General features: G+C 48.3%; 1 protein-coding gene across 6 annotated transcripts; it reads right to left on the reverse strand.

Moving 5' to 3' along the window:
* Positions 1-175: 175 nt before the first annotated feature.
* Positions 176-20,723, reverse strand: btbd8 (BTB domain containing 8). Of its 6 annotated transcripts, XR_013468518.1 has the most exons (20): positions 20,559-20,658; positions 19,646-19,764; positions 18,100-18,279; positions 16,844-16,968; positions 16,430-16,544; positions 14,987-15,076; positions 14,262-14,342; positions 14,075-14,171; positions 13,088-13,176; positions 12,020-12,122; positions 11,390-11,572; positions 11,141-11,296; positions 9,176-9,305; positions 8,278-8,339; positions 7,131-7,665; positions 6,591-6,678; positions 5,001-5,125; positions 3,086-4,909; positions 2,153-2,295; positions 176-1,032 (listed from the first exon to the last, which is right to left on the reverse strand). XR_013468518.1 is itself a non-coding variant. In XM_040183883.2 (19 exons), the coding sequence occupies exons 2-19, from the start codon at positions 19,747-19,749 to the stop codon at positions 542-544; spliced, it is 4,578 nt and encodes a 1,525-aa protein (XP_040039817.2). In that variant the 5' UTR covers positions 19,750-19,764; positions 20,238-20,723; the 3' UTR covers positions 176-541. The 6 variants fall into 6 exon arrangements, 5 of the variants coding, with proteins under 5 accessions (XP_040039817.2, XP_040039816.2, XP_077963787.1 ...); XM_040183883.2 differs by lacking the exon at positions 2,153-2,295 and having other exon boundaries at positions 20,238-20,723; XM_040183882.2 differs by lacking the exon at positions 2,153-2,295.
* Positions 20,724-21,572: the final 849 nt, after the last annotated feature.

Raw genomic sequence — 21,572 nt, forward strand, 5'->3', positions numbered from 1 at the left:
CTCCTAAGGAATCTTAAGTATAAATTGAGATGAAATAATGTTGGTTCGCTTCTACACGCTACCAGTCCCAGCTGTATATAGTCATTTTATTTCTTTTTCTGTTTGTCTTTTCTCATCTGGACCCCGAGTCTGAAAGTTTGATTGATTGTTTCACATTCGAGACAGTAAGTGACACTTTCTTTTTTTTCAATAAACACAGATCTTTATTTTCAATGACACTAAATGCAAGCCAGTAGGCCAATACTATTTTTTCTTTAAGAAATTCAGTCAACCATATTATCAGAAGACTGCCAAGAGAAAGAGGTGTTGCTTCTTTCGTATATTCAATTAAACAGACAAACAAAAAATATCAGCATGCATAACAGCCCATTTGTAAAAAAAAAAAAAAAAGAAACTACAGGGAGGGCATCATGGGAAATGTAAGCTGTGTTCTGCAGAGTCCAGAAAAAAGGCGTGATAACCAATGATGATGAATTAAGACAACGTTGACGTAAAAGGCGCTCAGAGGTCACGGGGGAGGTGCGAACTGTCCGGCAGCCGCTCAGTGGTGCGTCTCCAGCTCCACGATGGTCCACTCCCCCTGTGGAGACGCCGCGTCCTCTGGGGAGAAGCTGGTCACCGTGATGCTGGTGGACGAGTCCTCCATGGGCGAGATGAGCTCGGCCCAGCGCTTGAACGTCTCCTTCTCCGGGGACAGGAAGCCCTGCGAGTCCAGGCAGTCCCGCGACAGGGACAGCGTCTGCTTGATGAGGTACTGGGCCAGGTTGAGCTCCTCGGGCACGGGGTTAATGACGCCCAGGGTGGACTCGTGGTCCGAGAGGAGCTGCCTGAGCAGGCTCCAGTCCCCCTCGGCAAACTCATTGGCTTTGCCCTCGTCCTTGTCCTCCTCGGCCTTCGCGCTAACATTCCTGTCCCTGTCCGAGCAGCGCTCAAACGCCTCCCCCACGTCCGTCTCGTAAATGGGAGAGAGGGCTTTGGACGGCCGGCGCTCATGTTTGCAGGTTTGATCCATTCTGTCACAACCATTGTCCCCTAAAAACAATTGACAATACTGCAAAATGACAAACTGCTCGACTCCACCACAGTTCTTTTTACACATTTCAGCGACTAGTCGACTGCCGTCTACAGTAAAACACTCAGGACTGCACGTTTACTCTTAATGCAACTGTGTCCCTCGAAAGACCATCCGCAGGGAAGGACAGTAGAGGAGAGGTGTTAGTTAAATGGATAAACCAGCACAGAGCTTTAAATCCATCCGTTTGACATTCTCCAACTCCAAGTGTGGAGGTCAACGGAACACAGCTGCTTTAAAGGTAACGCAGGGAGGATCGCTGGCCTTGATGCATCTCTTTGTCCACCCGTTAGAGCAGAGTGAGCCGTGCATGCAGGGACAGCAGCAGGGAAGCTGACACTGCGTGTGGGCGTCAGCAACAGTGTTGTGCTTTTTTTTTATGGCAGATTATACGTGCAGGTCTTTGAACGGGCTTAAATACTGACACAATATGCAAGCATCGCTTCACAGAAGATGACACACCACCAAGCTCCTCCTGACATTCTGTGTTTTCTATTCTTATTTTGCAAAAAGGCAAAATGACGACATGTCTGCTGTTTGGTATTGAAAACAAAACGGCATGGAGCCTCAGTGGCGCTGCAGCACGATTTCATATTCTGAACGCGCTAGTGAAGAAAGAGAAACATGGCAGCCGCTCTAGAAACACATCACATACTTTACAGAGGAGACTACTGACACTAGACAAACCTACTGAACAGAAGCTTAGAGACAACCAAACACAGTATTCTTCAAAAGTAACACATATGCGTCTACTGGGAGTGACAAAAAGGTAATGGGCAATGGATAAAAAAATAAAACACACACAAAAATGACTGACGGTTGAGGGAAATGTCAAAATAATGTAATTGCATGCAATGTTTGCAGAGCAGCGCAAAATAAAATGTACAAACAAAATGAAATCTCAGGAACAGGTACATTCTCGCAAAGAAATAAACAAAACACGAACAGCAAGGAGATGCAAGGAAAACCTTTCCTGAGAAGCAGTGGCAGTGGTTTTGTTTATTTACAACCGCCTCTTTGGATTTGACCTCAAAGTCGGGTGTTCACTCAAAAAGAATTTCAGGGACGCGCGTCGTTTACCTGAACACACATTTTGAAGAGGTGCTGCAAATAGCAGATTAAAGCAGATATCATCACGCCGTTTGCATATTCCTCTTCTTGGTGTCATGACCGCGAACCCAAAGGCCGTCACCGAGGAGCCGGGCTTGTGTTTCTCAAAACGGCTGGAACACATGGAAAGACACACACGCGGTCACCTTCGACGAGGAGGCGGAACGAACAGCAACGCGCTCCTCAGGGAGTTTGTGTTGTCGGGGTTTTGAGAAACACAAGCTTCTCCGACGTCGCTGCGACACAGCGGCGGTCAGCGTGATGGGGATTATACCAACAGACCACATCGGGTTTGGCAATGATACGTCGATGTTTCAGTTAAATTTAAAGCACCGTCGACTATGTCGAATTATGTATGGCTTGAAGAAAAAGAAAAAGAAATAATAAAAGGCCAGATACTGTTGCACTGCATAAACGAAATAATGACAGATCTTATTTTTATGTACATGAAAAGTGCATCGGTATGACTAAGTCACAAGCCTCGTCGCAAGGCAGATTGTTTTTGACAAATACAATTCTATGATCGGTCCTAATGAAATGGACAGTGAGTTGCCCCCGTCTAACGGGAGCTGGGGCGCTTTAGCTGCTTTGCTACGATGAAACCAATCTCCATCTATAAAAGGATATCGATGTTGCAAATTCAAATTTACCGATGGGTTGAAATGAGAGGAAGCTGTGAAAATATGATGGCTGGTATTTGAACTTGTATTTGTGAACTGCTTTCTGCGCCGTATCCTTTGTTTTCCTCAAAGAGGGATGGGCATACGTTGGATGTAGGGGGGTTGTCTGGGGATCAGAGCGGAGGAGCATGGATCTTGCAGGGATAAACTAAACCTTTACTGATGGAGATTAGGGGTAAAATATGGGGGGGGGCCTAGGAAGGGTCCATAGATCATACATTACCTGCTGGAGATTGGGCAGCATGTACAGGAGGGTCTCCTGTCAGCTGAGGCTCATTTAAGTCTAGATGGAAATCGCCTTTCCTGCTTTCTGACGTATTGGAGGGGTTTCTGCGCGGCCCCCCGTCGTATTGTTCGGTGTGCCGCAGGTCCAGGTGGCACGGGCGCTCCTGGGGAGGGAGGTCCCTGGCTTTGGCATCCGGGAGGGGCTCGCCGGACTTTGGTCCACCGGCCTCCTCCTCCGCCCCCCCCCGGCCCTGCGCAGGCTCCCAGGTCTCCGTGAGGAACACGGAGGATTTTTCTCGCGGTTCCTTGGGCTCCGTGTCTGCGCCTCGGAGGCGGCCCGGCCGGTGGTGCGGTTGGTCGCCGCAGTGGGCGGGGTCGGACTCAAAAACGTCACAAGGAGTTGCGGCGCCGTCGGGCCGTCGGGGCGGCGTCTGGACGGCGGCCTCCTCCGAGGCCAGCTCCTCGCACTCGTCGACGGAGAGCAGCACCGAGCGGCGGAAGTTGGAGGCGGACTGGTAGTCGTTCTCCTGCTCCACGCCGTCGTCGAACGCCAGGTTGACGATCCCCTGGAAGACCGGCGAGGGCTCAGTTGGCGGCAGCGGGCCCGGAATCACCTCGACCTCGGAGCGCTCGTCTTCCGTGCCCTCGTCGTCTTCGTCTTCATCGTCGTCGTCGTCCTCCTCCTCAGAGGAGAAGAGCTGCGGGTCGGGCACGCTCCTCACGGTCACCTCCACCTCCGAGTGCTGCTCCTCCTCCACGGGAACCTCGTCCCTGTGCAGCCAGGAACGAGGCCGCTGCCTCGCCGCCGCCTCCTCCTCGCTGGTGGTTTCTGCTTCCCTCCCACGCAGCCGCACCTCCACCCTCAGGCCGGCGCCGCCCTCGCACGTCTTCAGCTCCTCCGGGGTGCTGGTGTCGCTGCTGCTGCGGCCCAGGAAGTCGTGGCAGCGCATGGTGCCGCACTTGGACACGCCCCTGTCGTTGGAGCAGTCGTCGTCTTGCGAGCCCCCGGCGTCGTAGTCCTCCGAGCGGGGCTTGATGTCGTCGGAGGACGTGGTGTGCGTGCTGCCCGTCTCGGACTCCGGGCTGACCTGGTGGTGGCCGTCCTCCAAGGGAGCGCCGGTGCTTCCCGCGCTGCGGGGGGGGTCCGAGGAGCGCGCTCCGCCGACGTGAGCTGGGACGCCGCCGCTGGGGCAGTGCTTCGCTTTGCTCCCATCGGTCGGCCTGCAAGTGTCCGCGTTGGCACATCTTCCATGGGGCGGTTTGCGAGCCGCCGCAGCACTCGTGGTGCTTAGTGGTGGTACTTCAGTCTCTTGGAGACTGCGCTCGGGGCTCGGGTCTAGTTTAAGGCGGAGTGGATCCCCCCCGGCCCGGCCCGCCGGCGGGTTAGTGGGCGCTGCGGGCGGGTCAGAGAGCGCTCCCTCCGTACTTCCTGTACGCCCTGCGACCCCCCCGCTGCTCTCCCTCGGTGCGGGCTCGGCTTTACAGTCTGAATTACTACCATTCACTGCCTCTTTTGCTTTGGTTCCAGATTTCTTGGAGGCAGATTTCGGAGGCGCTTTCTCTGAAGATAAATCGGCGGCACTTTTCGGCCTCGGTCCACACTTGGCAGCTACAATTGAGGATTGCTTGGAGGGGGCTTGAGAGGCTTTTGGCGGCTTAGCACTGGATTTAGCGGAGGCTCCAGTCGCCGAAGACGGTTTCGTGATCTTCTTTTTATGTGCTTCACTGGCTGCTTTGTCTGGTGCCGAGGATTTCAGACCGTCTTTGCCGTCCTCTTTCCTGGGGGAGGCAGGCTTTTTGGTGGAGGATCCATGTTTAGAGACTAACCCAAAGACATGGACAGGACAGGACATTAAGGCGTTGCTACCGGATACTGTCAGACATTTGAATCCGGCGGCTCGTGAACGTCTCACCATGGTGGTCCGGCGTGCCTCTTCCTTTGGGCTCTGCCTTTGCTGACGTCACTCCGGTGGACGTCTTCTCTGCTGCACCGCTCCTCAATCTGCCGCTTTCTCTGGAACTGGACTTATTGGTTGGGCTGTGATTGGTCGATCAACACACAAGCAAAACACAAGAGTTGGCCCACGCGTTTCCAAAAGATCCCACATAATGAATACCTCTGGCTCACATAGTCAATAAATCATATCTATGAGAGGAGTAGCAGGGAGGGTAAAACACACATTCACATTCAACACCAGAGGGGGGCGGCAAAGCCTTTCCTCCCATTTTGTCGAGGACAAGCTTCTCAGACATGAGCTGATTATCAATGCACGGCATGTCAAGGATGTTCTGCTCCGGTTATGAACACATTGTGGAGGAACCAAGAACACTTCTGTAAAGATCTGCCGTTTGCCCGAGGCTGATGGCTCCTCGTTATGTGGCATCTTTGTGAGTCTACTCAATAACCTTTGATTAGAATCTACCTGAGATTGTCACGACAGTCACGAGTCAGTTGAAAAAGAGGATGGAGGAGTGTTCAATGTCAACTACTCTCCCAGAGAAGCAAACTTTGGCAGATAAATCCCCCAAAATGTAATCTGTATTCTCCACAGATGAACTTGTACCTGCGCCATCTGTTTCTTTGCACAAGACAGCAACACAAAGATGTTTTATTTGGCTATCAGCTATTTGTTGGCTAGCTGGCACGATTGCTTTCCAGGGAGACCGTTAAAATATTAATGTGCTCCCATGACAGATGGAGTTTGGATAAGGCAGATTGTGAGAGGGGTATTTATAAAACTCTTTGAAGGACAGATAAGAGGCTTGTCAGAGAACGCCACACAGATGCTTTTAACCTCCCCAACAGCCGCACGTGGCCTAAAAGCATCAACCGGGCGATGCCGCCGTCCTACTTGTCCTGCGTGTGCATGACTGAATGTACCGAGGTGGGTTCGTTTCTCTTCCTAGGCCACGAATGCTTCCAGATAAAGGACTTGGGCGTATTGGCATTGAGCTCATAATGGAATATTCACCTGGACACGATGAACGGCCGTCAGACTGGTTGAGACCAAATAACAAGCGGCAGTGGGACCGCACGCCAACAGTGAAGATGCTCAGTTGAATGGATTTCAGTCATTTTAGAGAGGGCGACTTTGGTCAAAAATGTTTGGTGAAAATGAGAAAAATTGAGATTATCATGATATATTTTTGGCTTGTTGAAATGTTTGTCCTTCTGATTGATCAATTTATCAAGTATGCCATCTGTACTTATAATATAGAAATAAGGACTAGCTCATTTATTAGTATTGCTTATTTACATTTATATAACGCTCTTTCATTAATTAGGAACCGCAAGAGTTAGCTGGATTGTTGAATCTCCCAAATCTTCATTTGAGTTGCATGTATTCTTAAAGGCCTTGAGCGGTAGGAAGGAATCTCAGGTGGATCCACCCGAGCGGATGGTCCAAGGGGAACATTAATCGCCCTTTAATGATGCCCGTAGCCTTTCCCTAAATACACAAGACAGGGGGAGACAGCACAGCGATAAGCACCATAAACCTCACCTGCCGGTCTTTGCAGTATCTGATTTATGAGGCGGTTTGGTCAGCGGGGACTTGTTCACCGCCTTCGCCTGGTGTTTGGACTTTGCACCTAAAAACACAGACCGTAAACCACATGCACAGTAGTTAACAGAGCTTTGTCCCAGGCCGCTTTGTTTGCATCTCAGTTCACTGAAGAGGAAATCTTCAGGGTAGCAGAGATATTTAGTAAGGTAGCGTGACGTGCGGTTACAGCAACGCGTGCACTTATTGTGCCTGCAGGCAACCCGCCTGCTTAACAGCATCGTGCCTGTGTGATCGGCTGCTGTGCAGTTTCGTCGCTGCTCCTCGCCGCCTCCTATATCAACATTCATACGTGGCACCGCCCTTGTCCCTCACACAGCCCTCTTGGCCAGCACACAGCATCCATCACACTTATTAGTCCGCAGGTCCTTGCCGCGGTTTTACACTGCGATGGTCGACACTTTAGCTCGATGTCCTACATTGTAATTGGCGCCCGTCACAATGATGAGGAATGTAAAGAGGTCAATAAAGACACTGAACCTGGGACGGAGTGGGCGTCGTTCCGAGGGCTGCTGGCACCGTTCTCTGGCGAGGCGCTGCCTGATGTGGAGGAAGCACTCGGCTGAGCTTGGCGGACGCCAACGGGGCTGTCGGACTTTCCCGCGGTGCTCTTCGCTGCCCCGGTCTGGCTTGTAGATGTGCAGCTCGGGGGGGATGTTTTAGGCCTCGCGCCGGGGTTCGGCTTCTTTTCGTGCTCTTTCGTGCCGTGAGCGCTCCGGGGGCCGTTGGCGCTGGCTACATCCCGCCTGGCGCCAGCGGCTCCTGTGCCGTTGACGACCGGCGTGCTGACTGGCGGCGCCTTGACCTTTGCCGCTGCACTCCGGTCTCCGGGCTTCTTGGCGCTCTTTGCCTTGGACGTGTGACCGTCTCCCGGTTTGGTAGCTGTGCCCAGTCCATCAGACTTCATGGCTGATGCAGCACTTTGAGAGGCGGGAGGCGTGTTCTGGGACGCCCTCTGTGTCCTGAGCACAGGAGGACTCTCAGGTGCAGATGAAGGGCATTTTACGGCCTTCGACTGCAGCGGGAAAGAAGAAATTACAAAATTGGTCACGTAACTGTGTGTTAATCAGCAAAGAAGCAGATGGTTGTATGAAAGTGGGAAACTTCAGTGCTAGAAAAATGCTGAGTAACACCAAACTACTACTGACATCTTGTTGTTTCTGCTAAAGAAAATGTTTTTTTAATTGGCTTTTAACAATTGGTTTCTTACTTTAAAGTTTTAAAGCAGAAAGTGGTTAGAAGAAATAATCCCTCTGTCTGTCAACGATCTAAACAAACTGGGAACTCATAAAGTGTCCGAGGAACAATGACTTCAGGGATTCGGGTTCCAAGGTTAAGTTCTTGTTTTGACTGCGTGGGACCACTTAACCAGAGACCTCTTAGCCTCTCCTGTCTGACATGCTGTACATCGGTACCGAGGGGCCCTGCTGCTAATTCTGCACTGTATCTCTGCTGTTAGGGCGGGGCATGTGGCCTCTGATGGCCGCAGGCTGTCATCACTGACCCTGATCATCATCCCAAGTGCATGAAGGATGAAGTCGCATAAAACTTGATCGTTGTCTGGTTTCTGAATCAAAACTAAAGCGTAAATAAACCATATGAATGCACGTCTGGATGGTAATATTACCTGTGCGCTGGTGAATAAAGGCTTTTTCCCAAGTCTTCGATTGTCTCCTTTATCAATGGCCTCTGTGAGAAAAGGATAAAAGGAAGACCAAAGATCATCCGTCAGCCAGTTAGTGTCGTCTACGAAACGGACTGTTCACATACGAGAACAAAAAAGACAAAAACGGCTGCACCAATTGAATTTCCAAGATGCTGCTTTGCATGTGAGCAAGAGGATCCATGCATTCACAAATTCCCATTTACCGACCCTGTGTTTACCCTTTGGGAAGAAAACAATGAATCAATGAATCGATCAGTCAAGTAAGGACTACTCCACACAAAGCACAGACATTTCTTTACTTAATACAGTTAGATTTCAGATGCTTCAGATTTATTTTATAATCAAAAGTGCTACTTGACTCATGTTTGCATGTCGGACGCGGGATACGATTTCACAGGCAAGAAATGTACCAGTAATAGCGACACGGTGATACCAGCAGCCAAATAAATTATTCATGCAGTGAATTTCAGCACATTACAGCAAAGAAAACAGCACATTATTTGTAATTGTGGAAGCTTCTATTCGTGGTCAAAGCCTCAAACACAGAGATCCAGCCCTTTCCCTCCCAGCCTTAAGAACAAGCATGGCGTGTCTGCTGCCTTCACCGCGATAGACACGCATCTGCACAAGACAGTTGAAAAGCTGGCTCGCATGAAGCAAAAAAACAACAACTGTATATGTGTTTGTAGCTGCCGGGCCGCTAAATAGAAAAAGAGGGAATTAAGTATCAATTCGGTGCATCTCCAACGATGCAGAGCCTCAGCGCCAGGTTGGGTTTGGGGAGGAGGGGGAAATGAATACACAGCGCAGCATCCACATCCAGCTGTGTGAGACTACAAAAGGAGATTCCCTCCCTTACCTGCCAGTATCCGCTCTCGGTGTTGGGAGGACAGGGTCTCCCATCCCTGCGTGTGGCGGACCGCGTAAAAGGTCTGAAGCAGGAAGGTCCAGAGCCGACTGCGCAGCGTACAAATCTGTTGCCTGAACGGCTGGCGGTTACACAGAGGAGAGAGTGAGTGAGTGAGCAAGAGCGAGAGAGAGGGAGGGAGGGAGGGAGGGAGGGAGGGAGGGGGGATGGAAAGGGGTGCGCTAAGGCACAAGCGAATCAGCAGCTGCTTGGAGAACCTTTCACCATGGCAACAAATACCCCTCCCTCTCCTCCTCTGCCCCCCCCCCCCCCCCCCCCCGTCTCCATTGCAGAATCCACTTGAGCTCCCGTGAGCAAAATCAGTGATGTCAGTGGCCGATGCCCATTCTGCTGCTTCCACGCCGGATTATAAAAACAGGGCTGGAAGGCAGGGGAGGAGCTATGTCCACCTCCTCCGCTGCACTGACCCCACACACACACACACACACACACACACACACACACACACACACACACACACACACACACACACACACACACACACACACACACACACACACACACACACACACACACACACACACACACACACACACACACACACGAAGATTAGTGACGGCTGCTGGCACACGTCACAGTCTCTCTGGGTCTAATCCATTGTGCCATACTGTACGGTACTTACAGGGGTCATGTGCTTTAACTCAAGCAGCCGGGTCCCTTTCTCCTGGAAGGCAGCTCGCGGGATTGACCTGCCTGCTCGCGCCATAAATTTGGCGATTTTAAGCTCTGGGCTCCCACCAAAATGAACAAAGCTTAAAGTCTGAGACTTTTTAATGTATATCACCTTCATTTCATAGTCAGTCGTTTCTCCGGCACGTCTCCACGTTTGGTTTCTCTCGTCCACACGCAAATGCGTCCGATACAATACAGCTCGAGCTTTAAGAGATCAACAAAACACTTTGTGCTGCTCCTTATTTGACAGGCGCAGTACATTCAATTACACACAACAGGGCGGGGAATATGCTCATGATGGAGAATAAATGAATATGGCAGACGTTCAGAGAAAGCCGTGTTCACCCTAACACACCGAAGACCCGTCTCACATCCTTGCAAACGCATGCTGACCCATTCAGACCAACCCTGCATACGCATCCCGAGCTCCTTGGTCTGAGTTTTGCTCCTCCGAAGCTTCATCCAGAATGAACTAAAGCACACAATGACAATGAGGATAAAAAAACATTACGGTTGTTCAAAAGGATTTTCAAGTAACTCCAGTTGAAGGCAAAGCCGCGTTCGCACCTGTGGGTTGGTTTGCTTGCTGCAGACAAAAACAAAAAGACCTGTTCCGGGTTCAAATGGATTCACCTCCTTCTACAAGATGGTCATCTATGGTCGACGGCGTTGAACTGAAGAAACACACATTCCTCAGTGCACGCTATACTGACTCGGAAAGACAATTTCTTAGCTTACAAACATGATACACGCATGCCTTTGGCCAAGGCTGCTACAGAGGAATTCAAAGAAGTATCTCAAGGTCCAGTCACTAGCTTTAGGTACCAACGGCCTCTCAGTTAAATGGTTAGAAGTCTCTCTGGAAATCCCACCACTGGTGATCCAACTCTGTAATCTCGGATTCAAATCAGATGGTTGCGAGTTACTTTGTCCAAACATCGTACTCGGAGGAAGATCAATGGCAGCAGTTGAAAGCTCTGGCAAAAGTAAATATTGATTTGTTGACAGCGTTTGCTACGAAGCAGGTCACTTTTTTAGGCAGTTTTAGAGCAGCTGTTTGGTCAGAATTCAGGTTACATTGACTTTGTTGTCCCTGATGTTAGTGAACAGGATCAAATGGGACCAGAAGTAACAAATTAGACGTGAGCAAACCCTATCGGCGCGTGCGATGTCTGATTTGGAAAAGACAACTGGTTCAGTACAGAGAACGTGCTTCATTTTCACCTCCTCTTGTTTCCGCCCCCCTTCCTCTCCCATGTCATCTCCACACAGACAGTGCACGGCGGCGAAGAGATCACAGCAGTTGTCCACGGTCACACCTTCTCGGACGGCCGAACACAGCTTTTTCAACGACGCCGGCTCGCGGGTAGACTCTTCCCTCTGCAACGGAAGGCAACGGTGACGGAAAAAGGAAACGTGGAGACCCGCGGCGAGTACGTCCCGCGCTCGTCTGCGTGAAGGAGGCCGCCTTACCCTGCAGAGGTCCAGGAAGGCCTGAGTGCGGATGACTGTGGGGAGATGTTGGACAATGACGTGCAGGCTCTCCTCCTGCAGCTCCGTGGCGAGACTCCTCACCTGCTGGGCCCACTTGACTTCTGGGAGGCTGCCGATCAGCTGCTTGGTGCCGCAGAGCATGGTGACCGCGTTGTGCACCGTCTGAAAGGAAGCATCCATCAGCTAGAGAAACTCTGGCGAGGTGAAGACACAGAATGGAGTCAACCCTTTTATCTCTGCGCAGGGCATATTGATCGGTGGAGGGAGTCCAGGAATTGGTTCATGTTTCTCTGAACAGATCTTTATAAGAAAGTGAAACAATAGTACGTTTGTTTCGCTTTGCTCAGAGAGCGCAGTCAAACTCTTTGGAAGTGACGAAAGACAGAAGGGAGATTGAATTATCAATTACAAGGCTGGATCACTCCCCGCCTGTGTGCGTCCACATCATAATCCTAAATGAGTCCGTCTTTAATAACGGACAATTCAATAAAGGTCATGTTTGATTGGATTATGTGCCTTCCTTCCTGTGGAAAAAAACTGGCAAATGGGTTGACGATATTTGCGCTATTACATGATTACATGCTGCAGCTGACGACTCTGGGAACTCACCATGGTCTCAGTTACGGCCGTCAGACAGGATGAGTGGAGCTCCGGGGACAGGAGGGAGAAGTTCCTCTCGCACCAGGTCTTCACGAAATGATCGGCAACCCACCTGGAAGTGCACATTGGGGAGAGCATCTGCAACAGGGGCGCCTGGTTTGTGGCCGACTCTACCCACTTCCCCCTCAATCAGTCAAACAAACGCACGCGGGCCCTCTGCCACGTCCCTGCGGTGTGAAAGCGAAGGCGTCTCCGGCCCCCGAGGCTCGAGGCGGCGGTCGGCAGAGCTCCTCTCGAGGGGCGAACGGAGCGAGGGAGGGCGGCGAGGTCAGCGACGCGCTGCCGCACGGAGCGGCGCAGTTCCGACTCACCGTCACACTCGCATGACTCATCGAGACTCGGCAGAACCCCCACCCCCCCTATTCCCCCACAGCACAACCCGAATCAGGAGCAGTGTGCTTGAGGAAGCTTCTGCTGCAGGAGAAGTGAAATGTTCCCAGTTTGTGCGCATTTGATTGAGACTGAAGGGACAAAAGCTTTGAAGCGTACCGAGATTAAAGGCGTGCCAGCGCAGAGGTCTCCACTCATGCAGGAACAGGGCGATACACTCGTGTCCATCTTTACATGTGGAATTAACACGGATTCACCGCACTCAACTACAGCTTATTCAAGTTAAAACAACACTAATCCATCAAGACCCACAAGAAGGTGTGTATTTATGCAGAGTAATTCATTTCAATAATCACAAATATATGTATTACATTTTTACTAGTCAGAGCAGTGCAGTCAAAGACACATTAAGGCCAATTTTATTACGAAAGTAACCCTAAGCAACTTAATAAAACAGAAGTATGAACCCACTTGCCTTGTTACCTAGCAACAAGATGCTGATGTAATGTGCAGTGGCGAGAATGGAGGCGGGTTAATGTGTTGCCCTTTTCAAATTATACAAGCAACTCATAAGGTCAAATCTAAATTGTTTGAGGATTAATTAAAACAGAGTGACTTTTGCAAATGTTTACGCTCAGCAATTTCCTTCTGTAGGACATTTAGAGAAAAGCAGCAGCACGCACTCACCTCTTACACAGCACGTGGAGGTTTTGAAGGCCTAAGGCGTGCGTGAGGGACAGACACTCCAGAACCGTTTTCTGAACCCCGTCAATCGGCTGACAAAAAGGGAAAACAGCATCACTGTTGGCACTGGGCATGCACACGGCATATCAAATCAAACAAGTCGTAAGCCAAAGGAATGCAAACGGGATTTGTGCTCAGCTGTGACGCTCCTCGTGCTGCCGTGTCACTGTTGTTCTGGACCACAAAGGGATCACTGACATATGAGGATTACAGAGAATATTCTAAGTAGGAAATCTCAAATCGTCATTTAGACTCGATAACATTTGATGAGGTGCGTCGATGACTCTCTGCATTCAGATTGCATGATAAATGGATCACATCACTCTCTATTGACAGCTTTTATCTCCTCATTACCGGCTGTCGTACCTCAGCAGCCGTGCGCGCTCGTGTAGGTTTCATATCTGTGAATAACGTGTACGCGATGTAACTCAAGGCCACAGATTATTGTGGTGCACCAAAACTAATTCCGTGGCCCGCAGTGATTAAATGAATGTAACTGAATTTTTAACGACCTTGACAAACAAAGACAAACTGGACCCATTAAAGAGGTCAGTAGTGGTCCAAATGTGACGCGGTGTGGGATGAACCTGGTCTCGCTTCACAAACCCATGTGCACGTGGGTTGTTTACGGAGGCGTTGGATTTTTTCATCTGGCCACATGCTGTGTTGGCATATGCATTGATTTTATCCATGCTTGCGTTTAGGACGGCACACATAAAAGGATTTGAAGAAAAGCCTTATTTTGATTTTACAAAGATGAAGTTGCAACGTAACGTTGGAATTCAGGTTCATATTGAAAATATCAATATTCGGAATATTTGAAGAATCAGATATTCTGCACATGTGAACTCACCTCACACGTATCGCAGCTATCTACATATAGATTTTTTCTACTCCTCCAATGGACTAGTTTTCATGACGTATGCTGACCTTGGGGAAGAAGCGGCAGTAGTCTCGGGTCAGAACCATCTCCACCACGTCCTTCAGTCCCTCTAAACCCAACATGTCTGCTGCCAACACCACCTGACTATGGGACAGAAGACACCCCATCAGTGTTTCCTCCACCATTCTTAGGGCCCTGCATGCTCATTTCTGACAGTCGGCTCACATATAGTACCTGGCACTGGCTCCGGGTGGCAGGTCCACAATGGCCCCATACATGAACTGGAGCAGGACCTCCATCTCATCTGGCCCCAACCTGGAACGGTTAACAAAATAATAACTCATGTTAACACACAGAATTGTCCCCAAGCCCAACCTAATATCATCTTGCTGTGTCCAGGAACACCGTGTTTTACTCTGTCTGTACTGGAGAGGCCCCCTCCCCCATCCTCCCTCCCTCCATAAACGCAGCAGCGCCTTACTCTGACAGCTAAGTCTACTCCTGTTACCCTCAGATCAGAAAGGCTGAGGCGGCCACACGTCTCTCCCCGGAGGAAAATAGTGAGTCTCATTTGCTTTCCCCCGCTTGGAACGTAGACTACAAGACTGGCGGGAAGGCGGGGGGCTATTCAGCAGGCGTTGGAAGAGAAGATGTTTATGTGCAACCTTGCATGGTGGAAAATCTGAGCGAGCCATTTGCAATTCCACCGGTAGTGGATGGCTGCGAGTATGTGGAGTTCAAACATGGCTTTGTGAGAGACCCCCCTCCTCTCGACCCCCAACCCCCCCATACTGTACGCAGCCATCTCGGCTGCGAGGCCTGAATAATTAATGCGGCACATGCAGTAATTCAGCCGTGTCGTTGTAAGAATGAGATGTAGCGGTGCTGGACCAGGAGTGGAGGTGTTGCGATCGACCCGTGTGACCCGATGCACTACTAACCCCACGCGCCAGTCTTACCCTTGCAGGGTGATGCACTGTCTGGAGCTCTCCATCCAACTTCCGCTCAGCATGGCTCGGAAGTACTGGGACCGCGCACACAGCACTGCCCTACAAACCCCAAAAGCAGGCAGTTGCATGTCAGATCCACCCACTGTTTTAATATTTCACGTGTCATCTGGCGGGCCCGTGTGCACTTGAGTGGCTTTGAACAGACAAAAATATTGTGTGTGTTCTGTGGTCTCCTGAGACGGTGTTTTTTTCAATCCCCTTCCTCTGAAGATTGTACCCTCGGATATGGAAACATACTACTCAATTAGCTTAAGAATAAAACTGGTGATGTTCTAAATCGCTAAAAGCAACGAGTCAAAATGTATCGCTGTAACAATCAGCACGTGCTCCTCGAAGCGTGACGCGTTTCATTCCTCTGGAGCATCGAGGACTATTAAACACGCAATGAGCCGTATTAGACAGACATAAATGTGACAAATGTGGACTCATCTGCAGCTGATCGATTGCATGCGCACTATTTCCCTAATTCTGCTAGAAATGCCTGTTCCCCTCTGATCTTAAATTCAGACTAATAACTTGGTATTTTAATTTGGGCACTAATATCAGTGCTATGAGAAACATTCAAAATCATTTTCAATTCCCAAATATCCATTAAATGACACATCAACATTATAACCCCATAAAAAGTATAATACATTATTCACCTCACGACCAAGCTCCACTTTTTATAATGTGTAACTAATTATAATAATAAATTCTTTCTTAATAATATGAATGAATCAAAGTACATTCGCGAGAGGTCCCCTAGATTAGGTTTTTATTTTCCTTATTAACCCAAGCCACAGTTTTTAATCTGTCCTGGATTACGGTGACTTTGTCTACATGCACGCGTCAAATCGTTGTGTCAACCAGCACATGGATCAGTCTTCTGCTCCACACTGGTAACACACTGACTATGGATTAATCCATGATACAACATCCCTTCCATGAAAGGGAAGTTTACTCACACTTTCTCACATTGTCGGGCCTTAAACCCCTCATTCAAAAGGCCTTTTAATGTGAACCTGACTGTTTGAAAGCTCTCTATTTTATGCCGCTGGGTCCTATGATCCTGTGCCATGTTATGTCACGTTATTGTGCGATCAGCCTGGACTAACCCCCCCCGATTCAGTCCTCGTGTGCAGCACCTCACACCTTCTCGTTCAAAAGGCCGGAGCTGCGGAGCAACAAAAGACGAGCTCTCGCTGGCTGGCTACTCCCCTGAGCAAGAGCTGGGAGAAACCTGTCTCTATGGTTACCGCCTGCTACTGCTACCTCTGCATCACTCAATGACAGATGTGCAACCTCGGAGACGCTCCCTCCATGATGGCATTCGTAGGATAACGAGAATAACGCACACGGTGTGCTTTCTGCTTCCAGATACAATGAGAGGCCGGCAGGAAAAAGCTCTACCTGTGGCAGGAGAAGACCTGCTCCGCTACTTGGATGGTGATGTCACACTGCTCCCCCCTCTGGTACAGATCCAGCAAGTCAGCTCCGAGGCCCGAGGCCGGCTCAAGAGCAGCCTCTGGAGGGACGTCAGGGTGGATCATGAGGGGGGGACGAGAGGAAAGAAGAGAGAGTGTGAGACACGTGACATAAGCAGCACAGCTCTGATGAAACCTCAGAAATATTGCTCACCGTCAGCTAAAACTTAAAATAAAGAATCCATAGTGTGGCCATGCTGCAACTAGCTGAAGCAGCAGCTGGGATCCGACTGAGATAAATGGATTACGGCTGGGATGATGCGATGTGAAGAGAGGGGGGATTGAACGCAGGCGAGCAGCCACATAACCCAGAATAAGATAGCGTTGTTCATCTGTTCACCTGAGTCAGAGGAAGTGTGAAGGTCCGCCGGGTCGGGAACAGGCGAAGACACGGGGGGTACTGAGCCCTTCGTGTCTGGGATTATCTCACACGACCGCGTGCTCTGGTCCGAGGTGTACAGTCGCCTGCGGCGGGTGGAGGTGGGGTTAATTAGAGGTAGGCATTTATCTAAATTACAGTCTCATTTGATGCAATGTGACTTCGGTCACACAGAAACGAGCGGGGAAGTGCGCAGGATTTTCCTAAAGTTGTCTCCTCTTTCTCGTCAACCTTCTAAAGTGACTTACATTTGCCGTGAGCGCCGTAGCCTCTCTGCTTGTTCTGCCATAAAATTCTGGCAATGCAAATGAAAAGATAACCTTCCCGGGTCATGTCTGTCAAAGGGTCTTTGACCAATGAATTACATTACAAATGTTACTCTGCTAATGCAGCGAGATCCATCAGTCCTGTGGATTCGGTTTTATTGGAATAATTCATCAACCATTCTGTCAATAACAAGTCAGAACATTTTCAAGTGCTTTCAGATTGCGTGTTCTCTCCGATTAATTGTCCAAGACACAAGGATATTAAATTTATATAAAACACAGAAGAGAACAAATAATTTAGAAATCCTTTTTTTGGTGAGAGTAGTTTTGAAAATTTGGGGGATTGTATAACAATTCAAACCAAAACAATGACCTGTGCATGCAAAACAATCCGTCTATCATGGATGCCTGAACTGGGCAATGTTACAATGGGGAGGTGTTAAAAGAGCTCTAAAAACACTTTGGACTTTTACATCCATGATAGATTGACCAAACAATAACGACTCTTTTATCTTGTCCTCACTTTAAACTGAGACAGTGGATCAAAGGCCGTGACGAAAAACGGCTACGCTGAAAATCCACAGAAGATCATAAACACTGACACACTTCAGGATCCCGACATTGACGTGAAAACCAGATGCAATATTAAATAGCTGCAGCAGCATTAGCGAAGGCCCTTAAAACAACATGCAGACCGCAGCAGATCCTGCAGACTAAAGACGCATGGCGCCCTCTGTCAGGGAGTCTGGGTAACTGCAACACCACAAGAGAGGGACAAACCTTGTCTCTGAAATCACCTGCTACACGGCAGATGTGAAGTTATTGCTTCACGTGAAACTACTGAGTGGCATTAAGAAAGGTTATTAAAGCGTTTCGTCTACGCGGGCAAAAATAAATCTAAAAAGAGAAAAAGGAAATGGGTAATCCACATTTGACCCGCCCGCCGCCTACCTGAGGAAGTCTTTCAACCCGGACAGCTCATAGCCGGACAGATGGACAACGGCGGGGTCTTTGAGCGTCCGTCCCTGAAGGATGTGAGGAGCTCTGGCCAGCAGCACGGCTCTGTGGGCTCGGAGCGAGCCGGACGCAGCACACAGAGACACATCGGCCTCCAGCTCCTCCTGCAGTAACCTGGGCCGACGCATGGAAAGACTTTATTCCCGAAAAGGGGAAAAACATCATTACCGTTGACTGGGGGAAAAAAAGGTTTACGCGTAAGAGACAACATAGAAAATAGACAATAGAAAAACAAACAGCTGCTAAGCTAAACGCTAAAATCCACAGGGTCTATTTTTGCTGAGGAGGTCCGTTCCTTCTTCCCCATCAGTATCTCTCGTCCCGCCTCCACGACTGATCTGGGTGACCCAGAAACTAGTTGGCTCAAGGCCAAAAGGGCGGAACGGGATTCAATTGCCAGGGCTGTGTCCATTACTGTTATACTCTAATGAAAAGTGGCACAATTGATGCGGAATCACATCCATTTTTCCTGAAGCCCAAAGAACCACCGCAAAGGTCCACGTGGGCTTTTTTTCTCGAGATCTTCATTTTACAGGCTTTATTGTGATGCTGCTCAAGTTTCCTTTACTGATGTCTTATCTATAGTAATACTAACATCTAATTAAGGTATATTACATTTCCTAAATTGAGACAAAGACCTGTATTTTCCCTGATTATTGCATCTCGCTTTGTGAACTAATTAGTGTTCTTCTGGGAGAACCCAGTTTGTGAATGCATGATTGAAAGAACATTACCTTTGTCATATATATATTCAAATTGTATAGTGTTTAAATGTTTTTACTTACTTTTTTTGTAGAAGAACTACGGTGGCCCTCTAGTAACTTAAAGGAAGCCAAAGGCTTAGGGGGGGGGGTTCCGTGATGAACCAATCGATATAAAAGAAGACACAACTCTCCTCTGTCAGAAGTGGCCGTGCATGTGTGGAGCTGCGAGTTTGACATGTGTGCTCTAGAACCAATGCATGGCCTGTCTGTAATTGGCTGAATAAAATAGAGAGGATTGACAGCAGTGCTACCCAACCCCGTGAAGAGGACTCCTCCCTACGGAGATATGATGGGCTCATTCTAAGTTGATGAAAAAAAAAGCAATAATGCAACCCAAAAATAGATGTCAGGAGATCCACCCAATGAAATAATCTGGGTTATTTTTCTAACTTTGTAAAGAAATTTTGGGTCAAACCTTTAATTCAACACCAATGGTTCTGATCAAACTGGATGAACCAGCAGGTGCAGTTCAGTCCTACTGTATAGAGGACAGAGGGCCATCCACAGGCTTCAGATCAGAGTTTTTCCTTTTTACAGCCCTGCATTGATTTGACTACAAAGGGAAACGTTAAGACACAGGTCTTTAAAAAAGAAATAAAAAAGAAATATATATATATATATATATATATATAATATATATATATATATATTTACATTTTTGACCAGTGTGTTAACCTTTGCTCTTGCAGCTCATCGCGTGGTGTCACACACCTTACCTGTAAAGGTCTGCAGATAAGGCAGATGATAAACATCTCCTCAGCTGCTCTTTGTGTTTGCGCGCTTTGGCCTGGAACTCTCTTACAGCCTCCGTGGTGATCATGGTTCATTGGGTTCCCTAAGACAGAGACGGACAGATATGACGTCTAAAAAGGCTTGGGCCAATCAAGCCAGTCAATCTCATAGACTGGCACAGGCAACATTCTGATGAAAAAACTGACACATATTACTGGAATACAACAAATCAGGTCAGGGGAAATTCAAGGCTATACTATCATGTTTTAATCAACTTCACCCGATTGGCTGAGCGTCGGGGTGCAACACCATCTCTCACCACACACACCGACTAACGTTTAGCTGTGTAGCGACCAAGAGGGGCGCTGTTTTCCCCATTTCAAGAAAAGAACTTCAAATGGGAAGGTTTGACCTCGGCAAACCCGACACAGACTCAACTACTACCGTGACTAACTTTGCCTTCAATACAATGATTTAACGGTGGCGTTATTGTTAGCGTAAATAGCCTGAATATTAGAAAACCAGGTCATCCTTATCTTCCAAGAGAAAATCACTGAAAACATCACCAAGACTTACCAGCTTTCCTCTTTTCCATATTATCGTTAGTTAATTTTTTACACAATAAAGCACATTCATTCAAACATAACGTTATCTATTTTATTAGCTTTTTTTGCCCGAAACGTTGTGGTGAAAGCGGAGTAAAATGACTAAAATGATCCTATCGTGGCTAGCATGCTAGCGCTAGCTAACACGGCTGACGTTACCCCTAGTAACCATAACATATTTTTTTTCTTGAGCCCTAAGCGGAATACCAGGTGCTAAAAATCAGACCCGTATAAATGAAGTATGGCTTCATAATGAACTCGAGTATCTTCTTTAACGAGCCGACCGACTGACCGATGTTGTTGACATCCCCGCTACACGCTTTTCGCCACCCGCTGGGGCAGGATGGGCGGACAAGTCGTCATACACGGAACCTACTGCGCATGCGCAGTGTAAACGAGGGCGGTGCCGTGCCCATGTGGCCTCAAATGATGTGTTCACGTGCTGCTACTAACCTCGAAATTCCAACAATATTTAAAAATCAACGCCTCTGATGACAAATGAGAAAGTTATGTGATTTATCCGACCTATCTCGTCGAAGAAGGCCTCACGGCCGTAACGTGGGTCTGAATCGATTACTTGGCCTATTTGCGCAGTTCAAATTGGATTCAGCTTGTTACGTTTTTTAAATGCTATTCTTTTGTTGTGTAGGTTAAGGTCATACAATGTACATAGTCAATTAGTAGACTGAATTAGCCGAATCATTTAATAAAAACGGTGTCACACAAGCTCAAATTTCTGTCTTATTCATTTATTTTAAATGAAACAAAGCAAGCAAACAAAATAGGCTAATGATACTGCTTATGAAAGGTAAGATAACTTCTATACTCGAATCTATACAATATTCATATTATCTTCTGCTAAAAAACGGTCATAAGAATATCGAACTGAAGAATCCGTGCCTGCAACAACATTTCCGACTGCCTGTGAAGGCGAACAAAGAGTTTGCCCCTAACAGGCGCGGATGTCGTTAGCCTCTCCTGCATCGTCATTCCTAACTTCTGATACCAGCTCAAATGAAACTATGTTTGAATCAGCATTAAAAATCAAGCAATAACAAACAAAAAAATCTTTGGTTTATTTTGTTTCTGATGGTTTGAAGTAGACATAATCATCAAGCACTGGCTGAAGGATCTCAGCAGTAAATATGTGTGCCGTTGTGTGTCAGCGCATCAGTAAAATCCTGTTTATTTAAGACCGAATACACACCCTGTCTAATTCTATATCAACAATTCTTTTGCCAGATAAATTCAAGGATGAATCTAAAAAGAATCGTGTTTGTTCTACAGAGGAGACCCAGAATAACCA

The sequence above is a fragment of the Gasterosteus aculeatus genome, chromosome 8 (assembly GCF_964276395.1).
Source record: "Gasterosteus aculeatus chromosome 8, fGasAcu3.hap1.1, whole genome shotgun sequence".
NCBI lineage: Eukaryota > Metazoa > Chordata > Actinopteri > Perciformes > Gasterosteidae > Gasterosteus > Gasterosteus aculeatus.